The following is an 18,450-nucleotide window of genomic DNA, read 5'->3' as shown; positions in this document are numbered from 1 at the left end:
TTTTTAAAAAGCTCTTGGTATTTTTGTTTGTTTTTTATTGTGATAAAAAACATATACAGTTTACCATTTTACCCATTTTTAAGTGTACAGTTTAGTAGTATTAAGTGTATTCATATTGTTGTGAGACAGGTCTTCAGAACTTTTTCATCTTGCAAACTGGAACTCTGTATCCATCGAGCAATGCCTCCCTTCTTCCCCACCCCCACCTCTGTAGCCCCTGGCAACCCACCACTCTACTTTGAATTGCTTTGAAATTGACTGTTTTGTATACCTCATAGGTGGCATCATACCATATTTGTCTTTTTGTGACTGGCTTATTTCACTTAGCATAACATCCTCAAGGTTCTTCCACGCTATATCTCAAAGCATTTTGCAGTACCTCTTATGGAATTGTCTTTTGAGTCTGTGGCACATTCTTTTGAAGCTATTCATTTATTCAAGCCTTATTCCATGCCCAGGGCCCCTGCCCTAGAGTGCCTCAGAGTCTGATCATGGAAACCGTGTGTCATATAACATGTGTGATAAATACCAAATAGGAAGCAAGTAAAAAATACTGTGAGGGTCACGTTTGTATTTTCAGACCTGGACAGCAACAGTGAAAGATGAACTAGAGGAATGGAAAGAAAGAGCCAACAGACTTTGATATCAATTCATACAGAAATTAAGAAGGTAGCAAAGGTGGTGGTGGAGGAGAAAGACGAGGCAGATGGAGGGATAAATTGGAGGGAGTGAGAAACACCTCTATAGGAGAAACAAGGAGGTAGAAACCAACAGGCGATAATGAACATTTTAGGCTTAGTAACTATGCAAAGTTATAAATACTCCTAGGTCTCAAGGGGCAAGGAGAGGAATTAGAGCCTTCGTAGGAAACTTTGGTCTTCCATAGAAGAATTTACTACTACCAAACTATGGCCAGGCAAAGAAGGAGCTGAAGAATAGATATCCCAACTTGTTTCTCCTCTGACCTACAAGCCCACTTTGCAGCTCATTAACTGAACCTAATCAGAAACCATAAGCCACCACTGACAGCATCCTGAGGCACAGCAGGTCTGAGGGTACCCAGAATATCCATCACTGTTATTTTTTATTCTCCTCATATTATTGTGAAGTAACTGGTCATCAACTTGCCCGAGTTTACAAATAAATGGCTGGAGCCTGTTTTATTCCAGAGCCTGTACTTTAACCCATTATTCTGTACTGTGCTCCAGCTACAAAAAAAAAAAAAAAAAAAAAATCAACAACAAAAGAAGCATGTCATTGAGCACCTACTGCATGCCAGACACTTTTCCTGTGTGCAGAAAATACAACATGAAACAAATGCTATAACTTACTTAAGGATTAGAGTCAGTGTCTAGGAATTACGTTCCACTGCTAGTTCAGTGACTTAAGTAGATTGTTCTGATTCTCAGATAAAAGCCTGAAGATAAGCTTTTCAGGGCTAGTATGTGGCCCTTTGAAGTCATCAAGGACCTAGGTTTCTTCTGCCTTTCTCTTCAAACCATCCTTGGTGTGTGGCCTCTGTCCTCAGAATCACAATATAGCTGCTGTAGCCTAAGCCATCATATCTGCATTCCAAGCAGGAAGCAAGAGGAAATGGGGGGAAATACCATCTCCTATTCTAAAGGCATTTTTCTATAAGTTCTACCCAACATCTTCTATTTGTATTCCATTGGTCAGAATTTAGTCACTCGTCCACACCTAGCAGCAAGGGAGGCTGATAAATGTAGTTTTTCACTGGATGAGCCCATTACTCTCATAATGACATCAGAGTTCTGTTATTGAAAGGGGGAAAATAGATGTAATCTAGGCAACCACCAGGCTCTGTCATAGGGTCTTACTCATTTTTATAGCCGTACAACCTAACACAAAGACCTGGTACATAGTAGGTGTTCAATAAATTACTATAAAACTAATCTCAACAACAAGTAATTTAGTTCATGTAGTAGAGTGTCAAGAGATAGGGTTAGAGAAGTAGGCCTGGACCAGATCCTACAGGGCCCTATCTTCTAAATTAAATGTAGCTTGGACATGACAATGATAGTGAAGTTCCCCCCAAATAACCTAGGAATAAGGAATATACATTAGACCTATGGGACAAGCTGTGAAACTAATTTTAAATGGCTATGACCAAAAAACTGAAAAGTCAATTTATGAAGTGAGAAAGCAGTTAATCCCTAGGACAGAGGTACACTCGACTGTGGCAAAGCTACTTCATTAATACATCTGAAGAAAGAAGTTACTGGGAGGAGGGGATGGAGGGCGGATGGTCTGCAATGGACCAGACACAGACTGAAGTAGTCAGGAAGGACAGTCTACCATTAAAATGCTTGTACTGTCCTTTATGAGTCTTAAGATTCCCTTTTAATATCAAAAGTTTTATTTACCTTCTACTATACATACATACATACATAGTCGTAAAAGAACTTTTAGTATCAGTTGATTGAGAAAATGCAGATATACAAATCCTGTGCCTTTTGCTTGGATCTGTAGAAGTTGCTTTCATATTTTTTTGTCCACGAGCCACAGTTAAGAAAACCAGTTTACATTATGACCTAGTGAAGATCACAGTTTCTCAAAATGGAACTTACCCCTCCCCTGGCAGATCAGCTAGCATTCTGGTTTGTACTCTGGTTTCTTTTGGATTTGGTTAGGCCCTGTCACCTTTGAATTCTCTTGGAAGACAGCACCTGGCTTTTCCCTATGATTTCCTTATTTTACCCTGGAAGCTTCTTTCACCTTTAATACTAATAACTTTGGACTTTCTATTAAAGAAAAACTACTAAAGTGTTTTAATGCAGATTTGCATTTTAGAAAGATAAGCTTGGAGGGATTGTGGGTGATGAACATAATAGAAGAAAAAGCCAAATCAGAATTAGGAAATTCTTGCGGGAGTGAAGCCCAGAAATGATGAGGGCCCAAGGTAAACCTTTTGGGGTCAAGGTAGAAGCAGAATAAGGAGTTTAAAAGATATTTCTACAAATGTTAGGGACTGTTTAGAATGAACGTAGCAAGTGGAAAAAAAAAAGGAGAAATCTAAGATGAAGAGGAATTAGTCATTTCTGTTTTAGATGACTGAACAAAATATGGTGCCATTCACCAAGACAGAGAATACGGCGATTGGGGGAGTTCATTTTGACATACTGAATTTTACTTGCCTTTAGGTATCATGTAAAAGTATTTGTAGCTCAAGTTAGAGCTATGGTTATACAGATGGGGCTGGAGGAAGGAGGTGGAGGGTCTACTGGTATATTTGGTGGTAATTGAAGCTGCCCAAGGGCATGGCTAAGGGCAAGAGGAGCTGACCATTGATGTCACTTCTAACATTTTGTGCATCAGCTATGGCATATGAAAAAGATAAAATTGTCATAACTTATCTTACTTATCTATATGCCAATGTATATATATTTAGGAATGTGGTTCTTCATAGTTTTAAGGAGATATAAGTGGGAAAGGAGTAATTGCATGTTTGATTTATTATATTATATAAAATAAGATGTTTTGATTGGCATCAGTATCTTATATAGGGAGTTCTAAGTGCTCTATCACAGACCACCTTCCCTGCTCTTTTGTTACTACTCTGTATAGCCAGGCTCTTTTACATTGAAATGATTGAGCAGTAAACCCAAGAAGTACTCTGGTAAATACTTAGCAATGCAGAATACCCAAAGCACAATGATTTGGATCTAGAAATTCTTTACTAAATATCTATTGAGTGAATGAGTATCTGTATGTAGATAGATAAGACAACTAAAAAGAAGCTGTGCCCTTGATTTTTTTATAATTTTATTTGAAAATAGAATCAATTCATAAAATATTCGCCTCTGTAGAATATATTAAATATCAGATTTAAGCCAGAAAACACAGCTGTGTATTTATTTTAATCGACATACCAGGTGGGAGATTATTTCTGACAAAAGACAAAATCTTTGCCCTTAAGTCTCTTTCTGAATTACAAAAAGCAATTATTTACTATAATTTTACATAAAAATCCCCAATGTATATAGGTACTTAGTTATTTGAATTGTTTCTCTTCTCCTCCTTATAAGCATTTTACATAATTTTCTTTTCTTCTTCTTCTTTTTTTTTTTTTTTTTTCCTTTTTTTTTTTACAGACCAAAAAAGAAGCACCTGAGTGGTCTAAGACACAAAAAATGAAGACGTAGTGTTTTGGACAGATTTGCTCTATCATTATTTACTCCTGAAGGTCTTTTTCTGATGAACAAAATTTATCTTAATCACGTACTTGACATTTTTTAAATAGCTAATTTAAAGTTTATTTTAACTGAATGTTAAATTAACAAATTATCATAATAATCAAACTACATAAAGTGCAAATATTTGGTTTTATCTATTTTGTTACAAAATAAATATTGTATACTCTACTATGATTTAAATATTGAAGCTTTCGTAATTCTTTAAGGCATTTTAAACTTGTGGCTTATAAATATTTTGATTAGTTATATTGGTGAGTATTTTTCTAACTATATAAATTTTAAATTTAAATGTCATAACACAAATACCAAGACACCTTACAATTTTTAAATTAATAGTCATCTGTGAAGTCTACTAGAAGGCATTTTATATGCCCAATAATGGTGGTCAGATATCATGTAAGTGGATATGAATTGCTGATTCTTTCTTTGGGCTCTGTTTTTTCTTATATTTCATATTATTATTAACCAATACAATCTGGTACAAAGTCCGTTATTCCATTGGTCAAGTAAAAATTTGGTGGAAACTGTCTTGTTACTTTGGTCAAAACAGATGCAGTATGGACCAAATATCTAGTCTGTAAGAAAAAATCAGTAGCATTTTCTCTTTTTCTTGGCATAAAATATGCTCCATTTGTCATTCAAGAGTTACAATTTAAAAGAAAGAAGAGGGGTGGAAGAGAAAGAAAAGAAAAAGAAAGAAGTATATTTTCAGGTATCAGATTTTCTCAACCACTGTTGACATAGAGGCTGGACAATTCTTTATTCAGGACAGGAGTGGGGCAGTTCTTTGCCTTGTGGGATGTTTGTCAGCATCTCTGGCCTCTACCACTAGATGACAGTAGCACCCGCACCCCCAGCCCGAGTTGTGACAGTCAGAACCCTCTCTGTCCCTCAGGGTCGCACATCACCCCCGCCTCCTAGTGAAGCACCACTGATGCGCAAATCACTGATTATCCTGGTAGATATGAAAAAAGAATCTATCTAATCACTGTGTTCTTTGAAAGTTTACAGTATCATAGGCTATTAGTTGAGTGTGAGAGAACAGAAAAAGCCTCTGATAATAATATGCACTTGTAAATCTACTGTTGGCCTAAAAACCCTAATCTCATCCTTCCCTTTTATTTCGTTTGGATACATCTAAAATACGACTTTCTGCAACAAAGATTTGTGAAAACGGCCTTTCTCAGGCACGCATCCTAAATCCAGATGCGCTTATAATTCATTAAAACTAAATTTGTAGCGTAATTTGTTTCTTTCCAAAATGCTAGAAGAGAATGTCTGTTTTATTTTCACCTCTAGTTATTAATCGAAAAGCATTTTATAGTTTAGTTCAGTCAACGCTGTTTGTTATATGTACATATTTTAATATAAAGGAATACTGATTGATTATCCAAGTTAAAGTTATGGTGTGGACAAAGGCACAGAAGCAGGAAAATTTGGAGCTAATTTTAAAAATAGAAAATGCAGTGATGAGGAAATTGAGGAAGTCTTCCTCCCTCCAAATCCCTATTTTTTTCCCCTCTTCCTTTCCTTTCCTTTCTAGATATGAATTACTCCTTTAAAAAAACGTAGTTCTTTCTATCATATCCTACCATTAATAAAGCTCAGGATTAGACTGTGGTATGAAATCTTTTTAGATGACATTTGTGAATTTTCTAATTCAGATGCCACTCCTTCCAGAAAGTTCTATCTGTTCTACCATAGTAATTTATGTACTCTGTACTCTATATCTCTAATTCTGCTTACCATATTTTATAATAATTGCTTACTTGTCCATTTCCTTGAAGGCAAGAACTATTTCTTAAGCTTTTTTTGGTCCTCAGTATTTAGCACTGTGCCTTGAATTTAAGCTCTAAATGTTTATTTGATGAATTTGGGCACAGATGAGATACAGTGATGTAACTTTTTTAATATATTAAAAATCAATGGGTTTTTTTTTTTTTTGCTTTTTAGTATCACAGAATCTATTCTAGCTCATTTTTGTTTGGGGGGGTTTTTTTGAATTTTATTTTAATTTTTTATACAGCAGGTTCTTATTAGTCATCCATTTTATACACATCAGTGTATACATGTCAATCCCAATCTCCCAATTCATCACAGCACCACCCCCCGCCGCTGCTTTCCCCCCTTGGTGTCCATACGTTTGTTCTCTACATCTGTGTCTCTATTTCTGCCCTGCAAAGTGGTTCATCTGTACCATTTTTCTAGGTTCCACATATATGCGTTAATATATGATATTTGTTTTTCTCTTTCTGACTTACTTCACTCTGTATGACAGTCTCTAGATCCATCCATGCCTCTACAAATGACCCAATTTTGTTCCTTTTTATGGCTGAGTAATATTCCATTGTATATATGTACCACATCTTCTTTATCCATTCATCTACCGATGGGCATTTAGGTTGCTTTCATGACCTGGCTGTTGTAAATAGTGCTGCAATGAACATTGGGGTGCATGTGTCTTTTTGAATTATGGTTTTCTCTGGGTATATGCCCAGTAGTAGGATTCCTGGGTCTTACAGTAATTCTATTTTTAGTTTTTTAAGGAACCTGCATACTGTTCTCCATAGTGTCTAGCTCAGTTCTTAATACCACTACAACCCTTGCCTTTTCTTTAAATTTCCAGACCTTCATTTTCTCTTTCTAATTTTTTAAAATAAATTTATTTGTTTATTTATTTTGGGCTGTGTTGGGTCTTTGTTGCTGTGCGTGGGCTTTCTCTAGTTATGGCGAGCGGGGTCTACTCTCCGTTGCGGTGCACGGGCTTCTCATTGCAGTGGGTTCTCTTGCTGCAGAGCATGGGCTCTAGGCGCACGGGCTTCAGTATTTGTGGCTCTCGGGCTCTAGAGGGCAGTCTCAGTAGTTGTGTCTCACGGGCTTAGTTGCTCTGCGGCATGTGGGATTTTCCCGAACCAGGGCTTGAACCCGTATCCCCTGCATTGGCAGGTGGATTCTTAACCCCTGTGTCGCCAGGGAAGCCCTCTTTTTTTTTTTTAATATTTATTTATTTTTATTTAGTCACGCTGGGTCTTAGTTGCGGCAGGCGGGCTCCTTATTTGTGGCATGCGTGTGGGATCTAGTTCCTGACCAGGGATCGAACCCGGGCCCCCTGCATGAGGAGCACAGAATCTTAACCACTGTGCTACCAGCAAAGTCCCTCTGCTTACTTTTTTATTTGTTTTTTTTTGTTTTTGTTTTTGTTTTTTGCGGTACGCAGGCCTCTCCCTTTGCAGAGCACAGGCTCCAGACGCGCAGGCTCAGCGGCCGTGGCTCACGGGCCTACCGCTCCGCAGCATGTGGGATCTTCCCGGACCGGGGCACGAACCCGAGTCCCCTGCATCGGCAGGCGGACTCTCAACCACTGCGCCACCAGGGAAGCCCTGCTTACTTTTTTTTTTAAATTGTGGTAAAAAACACATAACATAGACTTTACCATCTACTCATTTTTAAGTGTAGGGTTCAATATGTTGAGTTTATTCACATTGTTGTACAACAGGTCTCTCAGACTTTTTCATCTTTCAAATCTGGAACTCTATACTCATTAAACAACTCCCCTTTTCCCCTTTCTCTCATCCTATCACACGGTGACCCAGAGTCACTATGTTGTACAGGCAGTGGTTGGATAATCACCAGGAAGTTTAAGGCCAGATTCCCACCTTTAGGGGAGGTTGAAGTTGTTAATGAGCCAGTTTCCCTTTTATTTTACGATCCTGAGAGACTAATGATAGACAAAACAAAAGAGTTTGTCTTAAATATTACTCCTTTAAAAAAGTAATTAGTACTGTAAATGCTTCAAAGAAAGACTTCCTGAGGCTTGGAGGTCACCAGGCAAAACTCGCCAGCCAAACAGCTATCTAGAGTCCTCCAAGGTAATGTTTACTTTCGTTGATTTACAGAGCCCATGGTCTAGTTCTCAGCCTTACAGGACTCAGAAACTTAATTCTGTTAATGAACTAAAGATGACACATCTTTCAGGAGTATGCCCACACTTACTGGTTATAAATCGTAATGTATCAGTTATGAGCGAAAAGTAAAACTATTATACAGAATGCGACTTACTAGGATAAGCACAAATGATGTGTTCTTGCCTTATTTTCCCTTGGCTTCTGCAATACTGTACTCTCATTTTCCCCCTTGCTCCTCTTCTAGCTGATCATAAAACATTAGAGTTTTTCAAAGTGTCTTTTCCCCCTTGAGTCTTTGTTCTGTTCTGTACTTATTCTCTTGATAATTTCTGCTCCCTGGCTTCAGTTACTATATGCCAACATTCCCAAGTTTATATCCCTAGTCCAAACTGTTACCTTTTAATATAGGACCTGCCTACTTGACATCTCTACTTGAATGTCTCATTGTAACCTTAAACTTAACATGTGCAAAACTGAATACACCAAGTTTCTTCTCCAGTGTTCCCAGTTTCAATAAATGGCTCATATCAGTGGCTATTCAATGGCTTGTATTACAAACCTATGAGTCATTCCAGACCCTTTTCTCATTAGGCCTCAAGCTTCAGATGATCTAGCTCTTAAATAGTTCCCTTTTTTTAAACTTTCGATTATGAAAATTTCCAAATATATAAAAGGGCAAAATAAATCTTGGGGTGATGGATATGTTCACTATCTTGATTATGGTGATGGTTTCATGGGGGTGTATATGTATAAAAATGCTTATCAAATTCTACTTTTTTAAATGTACAGTTTATTGTATGTCAGTTGTACATTTTAAAACATCAATTAAGATGTTTTAAAAAAGAAAGGTAAGAGTTAGGAAATCACCATTTAGTAACCCCTGATGAAATGATTCAGGCATCAATCACCAATGAATGCTAAAGCAGTTAGAGGATATCGCAGAACTTTATATCAGGTCATAACCACCAAAATGCTCTAATCAACCTTAGATTATGTTGATTTATGTGACTCTTGATGTGATGTAACGTGAAGTATAAAACAACACCTAGGGCTTCCCTGGTGGCTCATTGGTTAAGAATCTGCCTGCCAATGCAGGAGACATGGGTTCGAGCCCTGGTCCAGGAAGATCCCACATGCTGCAGAGCAGCTAAGCCCGTGCACCACACTACTGAGCCTGCGCTCTAGAGCCTGCAAGCCACAACTACTGAAGCCCGCGCGCCTAGGTGCTGTGCTCCGCAGCGAGAGAAACCACCGCAATGAGAAGCCTGCACACCGCAACGAAGAACAGCCCCTGCTCGATGCAACTAGAGAAAGCCCGCGCACAGCAATGAAGACCCAACACAGCCAAAAATAAATTAAGTAAATAAATTAATCAAATAAAACACCTATGCAGTATCCTTGGAAAAAAATAAATAAATAACCTGAATCAGATGAAGTCTTTAGACCTAACTTCCAGTCTGTAGGCAAAACAAGAAATACACCAAGCCTAATGATACCATGAAGAATGAATGAGTCATTCTGGGCACTGGGAATGTTCATTGTTTCTAGGCCCTCAATGTTTCTAGGCTTTTTCAGTAGACAGAGTTATGAAATAAGTGTTTTTAAATAGAGAGGGGAAAATCATGAGTTCCTACCAGTATATCCAATTCTAATTTAAGATTTTTTTAAAGATTTCAACTTCTTTAATTTTATACTTTGTATTTCATTTCCTGTTTGTGAATTTCTATCACCACCTTAGCTCAAATCCTCATGTCCTCTTCCCTAGATTACGTCAGTCTCCTAACCAGTCTTCCTAAATCTACTCATGCCTCTCTCCAAACCATTCTCCACAGAGAATAATGATCTTTTTCCTTTTTTAGACACTACAATTTTTTATTTAGAGCTTAATCTACAGTTTATACAAGGTATTATAAGATATGAACTTAGAAAATGGAACAAATTGCAATTGAGGTACAAGCTGAGAGCATAGTATATCATGTTTCAGTAAATTTAATTGAAAAATTTTAAATGAGAACTTCCCTGGTGGTGCAGTGGTTAAGAATCCGTCTGCCAGTGCAGGGAACACGAATTCGATCCCTGGTCCGGGAAGATCCCACATGCCACGGAGCAACTAAGCCTGTGAGCCACGACTACTGAGCCTGCGCATCACAAGTACTGAAGCCTTTGTGCCTAGAGCCCGTGCTCCGCAACAAGAGAAGCCACCACAATGAGAAGCCCTTGCATGGCAACGAAGAGTAGCCCGCACTTACCGAAACTAGAGAAAGCCCCTGCACAACAACGAAGACCCAACGCAGCCAAAAATAAATAAATTTATTTAAAAAAAAAAAGACTTCTGGCATTATCAGGATAAATGCTTCTAAATAGATGGATTAAAGCATATTTTATTAGCCCCAGTTAGAAGCCAGTTCTTTTAGTTCTTATACTAGACGTGTGTTGTGTTTACTTTATATTCAAAGAGAGTACCTACAGTTTAGAAAAATCTTCATAAATTTATTTTAAATGAAGCTAACTTTTGATACATTATTTCTACTTTTCAGGGGGGGTTTCCCCTTATTTTATAGTTGGGTACTTTCTAATTCAAAAGCCTAACACTACCTAATACACTTAATTCTGTGACCTAATGAAACAGGCTCTCAACTGTATTTAGCAGTTTAGAATCTAACATATTGCCTCCAAATAGAGTGGGATGGAATAGAGTAAAAATGACTGTCCTCTTAACCCAGATGCAATATAAAATAGTTCTCTTTTCTTCTAATAATAGAAATGCTTATGTATTACGAGGAAAAAAACGTTTTAAGCTTTAAAGATTTAAGCTATTCAATTCCACAGCATATAATACAGCAGTTATGTCCTTTATTGCTGCCAGCTTCATAAAACTAATCTGTAGTTTCAAACACAGAAAAAGCTATAATACAAGTACAATTTTTCTTTAATTTTCTAAAATTCCTCAGCATGTGGACTAAATGGATTAAGAACAGAGGGAAAAAAATTGTTTCAATTGCAATTTCTTCTTTTTTTTTTTTTTTTTTTTTTATTTTGCGGTACGCGGGCCTCTCACTGTTGTGGCCTCTCCCGGAGCACAGGCTCCGGACGCGCAGGCTCAGCGGCCATGGCTCACGGGCCCAGCCACTCCGTGGCATCTGGGATCTTCCCGGACCGGGGCACGAACCCGTGTCCCCTGCATCGGCAGGCGGACTCAACCACTGCGCCACCAGGGAAGCCCAATTTCTTCTTTTAAATAATCAAAACATAAGCCTAATAAATCAGAAGAAATGTTAGAAGCTGATCCAAAAACTTGAGTAACAGCTTTGCCATTTTAGGGAAATACATTGAACACTTTTTGGTTAGTTTATGGTTATAGTTGCCTTCCAAGTAAAGCCAAGCATGAAGGGGGTGGGGGGGATTGCCATGACTTCTAAATATTTGTGAAACATTTTTGTAATATTTTTACTATATCACCCTGGAATTAGCATGTTGATTCTCAAAACCGCCAGATCTTTGACAATCTTTTAAATTATAGTAAAAAAAAAAAAAAAAATTGTGTCCCTTACACAGTATCAAGGGGTGTGCTCATAAGTGTTCACCAGCCGGCTCTCAGGAGAAAGGATCCAGATTCGATGGGACCCAGATTTCAGCGGTGAGATGGGATAAAGACCCCCAAACCACCCAGCTGGCGCTGGACAGGGATGCGCACCCTCTGCTCTGAGGTGCCAGCCAGCTCCCCACGCTGCCACGGCCTACGGGGTGCATCCGTACCTGCTTTTCAAGCTCCTTTTGAGCTACTCTTTACATAACTCAGTGGCCTTTTTGCAGTTCCTTAAACTTTTCCAGCCCCTTTTTTCCTCAGAATCTTCACCACGGCTGTTTCCTCTGCCGAGAATACTGCGTCCTTCCTCCTCTAGTTCTTAAAAAAGCTTTAAAACCACTGTCCTAGGGCTTCCCTGGTGGCGCAGTGGTTGAGAGTCCGCCTGCCGATGCAGGGGACACGGGTTCGTGCCCCGGTCCGGGAAGATCCCACATGCCGTGGAGCGACTGGGCCCGTGAGCCATGGCCGCTGAGCCTGCGCGTCCGGAGCCTGTGCTCCGCAACGGGAGAGGCCACAACAGTGAGAGGCCCGCGTACTGCAAAAAAAACAAAAAAACACCACTGCCCTAGACAATACTGGAATGGGCAATGCCATCCAGACTCTTTATCTTATAGGTTTTAGATTAACAGTCCTGACCTCACCCTGCCATTACCACATTGCCTATACCTCTGTAATTTACATTCTAGTCACTTTCTAGTCCTTCTTCTGGGAGCCTATGAACCTGCGTTCTAGGTGACTGTGCTCATGTCTGCTCTAATCCAGTAAACTGGTGATTTTATTTTCACTCCGGAGGACTGCTTGATCCTTATGTGCCACAATACCTTTGTGCTCCATGCCAGCTTCACAAGTTGTATTTCATTTGTTTCTGCTAGTGATTTCATCACTGCTACTGTCATGTGATTTTGAAGTCATTGTTCAGACTTCTGTTTTAACATCCCTCTTTAAAAAGGAGATTGTACCTCATATCTTACCTAAGTCATTTAAATACAATTGAAATGCAAAAGTCACTTTAATTACCTTATAAACATTGTCTTTAGATAATAGGATTTATTTATACCACTGCTGTATATTTCCAATGACATCATTTTCAGGAAGGTACTATGAAATTCTCCATGGCCCTATACTTATTAAGTCTTCCTTTCTCTTCCCTTTCCCCCCTCACTCCCTCTCCCTCTTTGCTTTTCTTTTTTTTTTTTGAAAAGCTTTCCTTTTTATTTCCTTTAATTAGTAAATTGTTCTCTGAATCAGAATAATGAACTTGTTTTTGTACCTTCTTTGATCTGATACTTTATATCAGTTATTTACTTAATCTATTTTTTTATATTTATTTATTTACTTATTTATTTGGTTGAGCTGGGCCCTAGTTGCTGCAGGCGGGCTCCTTAGTTGCAGCTCACTGGCTCCTTAGTTGTGGCATGCGAACTCTTAGTTGCGACACGCATGTGGGATCTAGTTCTCTGACCAGGGATTGAACCCGGGCCCCCTGCATTGGGAGCACAGAGTCTTATCCACTGCACCACCAAGGAAGTCCCCCCCTCTGTTTTCTATATCTAATCATGTTTTATCCTCTCTTTAATAGCTGTAGAACAATTAAAACATTTACTGAGAATCTAAAATTAAATTTCTATCCCCTAAACCTTCAAAGTTCATAGCATATGTAATTCCCTGAATGCCATCTGTTATTGCTTTATTAAGCAAGTTGTTAAATGTAGCAGAAATGTCACTAACATTCAAAACTGTGCTCTAAAATATGTGTAGACATTCTAAACTGCTGATGACTTCTCTCTCATTACTCTGCTCACTTATTTGTAATACCGCAATCAGAGTCATAAATCTGCCTCTTCTACTTTCACTTCCTTCCATTTATTTTTGGTATGATCATCTTGATTTACTATTATTAGCAAGATTGGCTCATTATCATTACTGGTTACTAACACAGTTCCAGGAACACACCACCTATTCTATAAAATGTTACCTCACTTTTATTTTCTTACTTCTGGGATCTTCTAAACATATCTATCTATTTAAAATACTTTCACCAGGAGCTAGAACAAAGCTATGACCCTAGGGACCTAGAACAAATAAGGAAAACACTTGTTTAATTCCTATTACCTTTGGTAACTAAAGGATAAAACACGATGGCCACTAAGGCCAACTTTAGGAGGACAAAGAACTTTGGGAGGGCATATCCTCCCCCTGGTGTCCTCAGAGCTTAGAATAATGCCTTGCACACAGTGAATACTCAATATAGGATGGTTGAATCAATGAATCTGTGGGCAAGCAGAGGCAATAGCCATGTCTTATGTGGCACTGAATGCCCACAAATACATATGTGTATTTGTTAATTGTAGAATTAACTGGTGTGTACGTCCAGTTGATCAAAATTAATTATATGGTCAAATATAATCACAACATGTTTGTGCATGTGGGGTGTTCAGTAACAGATTCTTTAGGTACCTTTGTTTCAGTAAAGGTGAAATAAAATTTAGCATGTGATTGTTCCAGCAAATATTCATGCAGACAAGTGAATTGTTTTTGGTTTTGTTTTTTCTAAAAAAAAGATACTTAATTTGTTTTCGCTTTATAGAATCAGGAGTAAATGGTTTTGGCAGAAGTATACAGATGTTGATATGATTTTCTTTGGCTTCATAGTTTTGAATTTATTTTTTTAATACCTGGATTTTATAACTTATTCAATATTTAGATACATAATTCCTTAAATTCCCATTTCAAGGTTTAGGGTTCAGCCCCTTCCTCCTCACACGTACTACCCAGGCCACACACCTGCCCCTCTACATTCCATTTGCTTTATTTTCTTTAGAGCAACATCTGAAATTCTTATTTTCTTATTTGTTCATTGCCTGTCCCTCCTAATAGAATATACGTTCCAGGAAAGCAGAAAATCTTATCTGACACTACTGTACCCCCAGCACCTAGCACAGGGCCTGGTACAGAAAAATTGTCCTTCAAAATTTTGTTGAATGGCAGGAAGAAAGGAAGGAAGAAAGCAATGATATTTGCTTCCTGATTTTTTTTTTACATTGAATTTTTTGCTGGAAAATGTCTCAGTCCATTCGGGCTACTATAACAAAATATCATAGACTGGATGGCTTACAAAGACCAGAAATTTATTTCTCAATTCTGGAAGCTAGGAAGTCCAAGATCAAGGTGTCAGCAGACTCAGTGTCTGGTGAGGGCCCATTTCCTGGTTCATGGGCGGCTGTATCTTGTTGCTGTACAAAGAAGAAGTTTGGGAGCTCTTGGGGTCTCTTATAAAGGCACTAATCCAATTCATGAAGGTTCCACCCTCGTGACCTAATCACCTCCCAAGGACCCCCCCCTCCCCACCTCCAAATACCAGCACATTGGGGAATACGATTCAACATATCATTCTGGGGTGAAACAAGCATTCAGTAGAGCAGAAAAAAAAAAAAACGTTAACTAATTCGATGACCCTTTCTCCCGTGTTACCCAGAAAAACAAGATTATTTTCCATCTCTATCTTAACATCTTTTTTTCCCTGTTCTTAAAAGAAGAGGTTTGGGCTTCCCTGGTGGCACAGTGGTTAAGAATCCGCCTGCCAATGCAGGGGACACGGGTTCAAGCCCTGGTCCAGGAAGATCCCACATGCCGCGGAGCAACTAAGCCTGTGTGCCACAACTACTGAGCCTGCGGTCTAGAGCCCGTGAGCCACAACTACTGAGCCTGCGCACCACGACTAATGAAGCCCGCGTGCCTAGAGTCCGTGCTCCGCAACAAGAGAAACCACCACAATGAGAAGCCCGCGCACTGCAATGAAGAGTAGCCCCCGCTTGCCGCAACTAGAGAAAGCCAGCGCACCGCAATGAAGACCCAACGCAGCCAAAAACAAATAAATTAATAAATTAAAAAAAAAAAAAAAGAAGAGGCTTTTCTCCCTTCCAAGGTTAACCCCGTTATACTTGTACTGTTTACCTTAGATTAACATCCGTGGGTGAGCAGATGATCCAGGAAGAGTGAGGAGTGAGGAATGCAGAGGGCCCAAGGCAAAATTCGAACATTTGAGGAAAAGACAAAGGAAAGGGAAAAAAAAAAAAAAAAAAAAGGAGAACGTCTCATTTACACCTTGCAATCTGGTTTCTGCCCGAATCACCAAATTGAAACCATTGTCCCCGAAGGCACTTGCTACACCTCCTGTTACTGAATTTCTAAGTCTGTGTCTCTCACCATGTCCTGTCTAAATGTCCTTCTCTCTCTAATCCCTTGGATAAAGTCATTCCTCAATGTTCAGTTGTGAGCCCCATGTTTTGTTTTGTTTTCCTCCATTCTCCTTTGAGCATAAAAAGTATCAGCGGGAAATAAATGTATCCCGCAGTCACCTTCCCGCCCACACTCCATGTTTTCCATGAGGAGTTTTCCCAGATGCTTCTGCCTCTGCACCTCATGAATATCTGATTGGTACATTTTGTTTAAGGAAATGGGCTTGTATAGTTTTTCGTCTTTCTGGTTTTTTTTGTGGTTGGTTTTTTTGTTTGTTTTGTTTTTTTCTACAAAGGAACCACCTTTTCTATCCCTGGCACCAGTGCCTTGCTTTTCTTGTTCTAAATCAGTGGGGGGAGACTAAGGCCCACTTGACCTTCACTTTCAACTATTGATATGTCCTCCGATATAACATTTATTAGTAAGAAAGAGGGTAGGGCTTCCCTGGTGGCTCAGTGGTTGACAGTCTGCCTACCGATGCAGGGGATACGGGTTCGTGCCCCGGGCCGGGAAGATCCCATGTGCCGCGGAGCGGCTGGGCCCGTGAGCCATGGCCGCTGAGCCTGCGCGTCCAGAGCCTGTGCTCTGCAATGGGAGAGGCCACAACAGTGAGAGGCCCGCGTACCGCAAAAAAAAAAAAAAAAAAAAAAAAAGAGGGTATAATCTCTATCCATTGCTTTTGTCTTCCTCATCTAGACCCTGCCTGGGAAGAAACATTCTAGTTATTGAGCTCCTCACATCTCCACAATAGTAAAGATTTTTTTAAAATGAGATCTGTGTACTCATCTTGAATACATATAAAATGTCTTTTTTACCCTTTTCTCTTCCTGATATACCTTTCTGGTGTCCAAACATACAGAACTTGTTCCTCCCGAAAGAGTCACTGCAGACTAATTTATTTGAGCATTTATTTTTTCATCACTTTGGAAATAAAGGTGTCAGTAGTTCTAATAGTTAGTACAATTGTATTTTTTTTTAAGTCCTAAATGATGAAAAGTATCTTTCTGAGTGAATGAAAGGAATGAATCAGTTACTCTCATCTGTTCTCACATATGACTTTCAAATCTTCCTCTGTACCCCCCTGGAGTCTTTTCTACTTCCAGTCCTATGTTACCAATTGTCTACAGAATATTTCCCCTTTAGATTTTATTTTATCCCATGCCCTACATGTTTTTCAATTCTTTGAAACTTTTTATTTTGACATAATTGCAGGCTTACAGAGAAGTTGCAAGAATATTGCAAATAATTTTATCCTTTACCCAAATTTTCCAAACGTTAACATTTTATCACATTTGCTTTGTCCTTTTCTCTAGTCTCTCTTTTGTTGTCGTTCTAAACCTTTTGAGAGTACTTTGAAGATATGATTTCCCTCTATTGCCAAACGGTTCAGTGAGCATTTCCTAAGAACAAGGACATTCTTTTACATAAGAAAAAGACAATGATCAAAATCAGGAAATTAACATTGATACATTACTGTTATCTAATCTAAAGACCTTATTCAGATTTCACCAATTGTCCCAATAATGCCTTTTATGCCAAGGAAAATCTCCAATCATTCATTGCATTCAGTTGTAGTATCTCCTAAATCTCCTTTAATCTCAAATAGTTCCTCAATCTTTCTTTGTCTCTTAGAACATGGATATTTTTGAAGAGTACATGTCAGTTATTTTGTTGGCTGTCCATCAGTTAAATATTCCTTTGACCCCATCCATCCACATTAATTTGCCCTTGGAACAACAATGAATAAATGTAATCCATTTTCCACGTGCATATTCCAGTTTCATATTTCATCACCTCTCAGTAGGTGTGTGATCACTTAACCTCTCTGTGTCTTAGTTCCTCATCTTTAAAACTGGAATAATTACACCTTCCTAATGAGTTATAGAGAGGCTTAAAGGAACTGATATGTTTAAAAGGAATTTACCCTACAAACTCATCAAGTTGTATACATTATATATACACAGCTTTTTGTATGTTAATCATACCTCAATAAAGTAGTTTTGTTGTGTTTTTTAAAAGGATTTACCCAATGCATGTCACAAAGTCATTTGCTTTTCATGTGATTTGATTTCTCAACTGTCCACCATTTTGCCACTCTTACATAAACGCATTCTAGTTTGCCCATGTGTCTCTAAAAAGGGGCTTCTAGAACTACTCACCAAAATAATTGTCAGCCTCATCTGACTACTTTTTTAATTTATTGATTGGTTGATTGATTGATTGATTTTTGGCTGTGTTGGGTCTTCATTGCTGCACACGGGCTTTCTCTAGTTGCAGCGAGCGGGGGCTACTCCTCGTTGCAGTGTGCAGGCTTCTCATTGCGGTGGCTTCTCTTGCTGCGGAGCATGGGCTGAAGGCGCGCAGGCTTCAGTAGTTGTGGCACGCGGGTTCAGTCGTTGTGGTGCATGGGTTTAGCTGCTCCTCGGCATGTGGGATCTTCCTGGATCAGGGCTCAAACCTGTGTCCCCTGCATTGGCAGGCGGATTCTTAACCACTGCACCACCAG

At 39.0% G+C, this 18,450-nt stretch overlaps 1 protein-coding gene across 1 annotated transcript in view; it reads left to right on the top strand.

Moving 5' to 3' along the window:
* PIBF1 (progesterone immunomodulatory binding factor 1) overlaps positions 1-4,240 on the top strand; it is a 212,244-nt gene extending 208,004 nt beyond the window's left edge. Inside the window, exon 18 of the mRNA XM_082675882.1 lies at positions 4,113-4,240. Coding sequence (XP_082532008.1) covers positions 4,113-4,163 — 51 coding nt within the window. The 3' untranslated portion in view covers positions 4,164-4,240. The remainder of the gene's footprint in view (positions 1-4,112) is intronic.
* Positions 4,241-18,450: the final 14,210 nt, after the last annotated feature.

Source organism: Grampus griseus (assembly GCF_964374135.1).
Source record: "Grampus griseus genome assembly, chromosome: 18".
Lineage (NCBI taxonomy): Eukaryota > Metazoa > Chordata > Mammalia > Artiodactyla > Delphinidae > Grampus > Grampus griseus.
The sequence above is the reverse complement of the archived record's forward strand: the minus strand, read 5'-3'. Positions and strand labels throughout refer to the sequence as shown.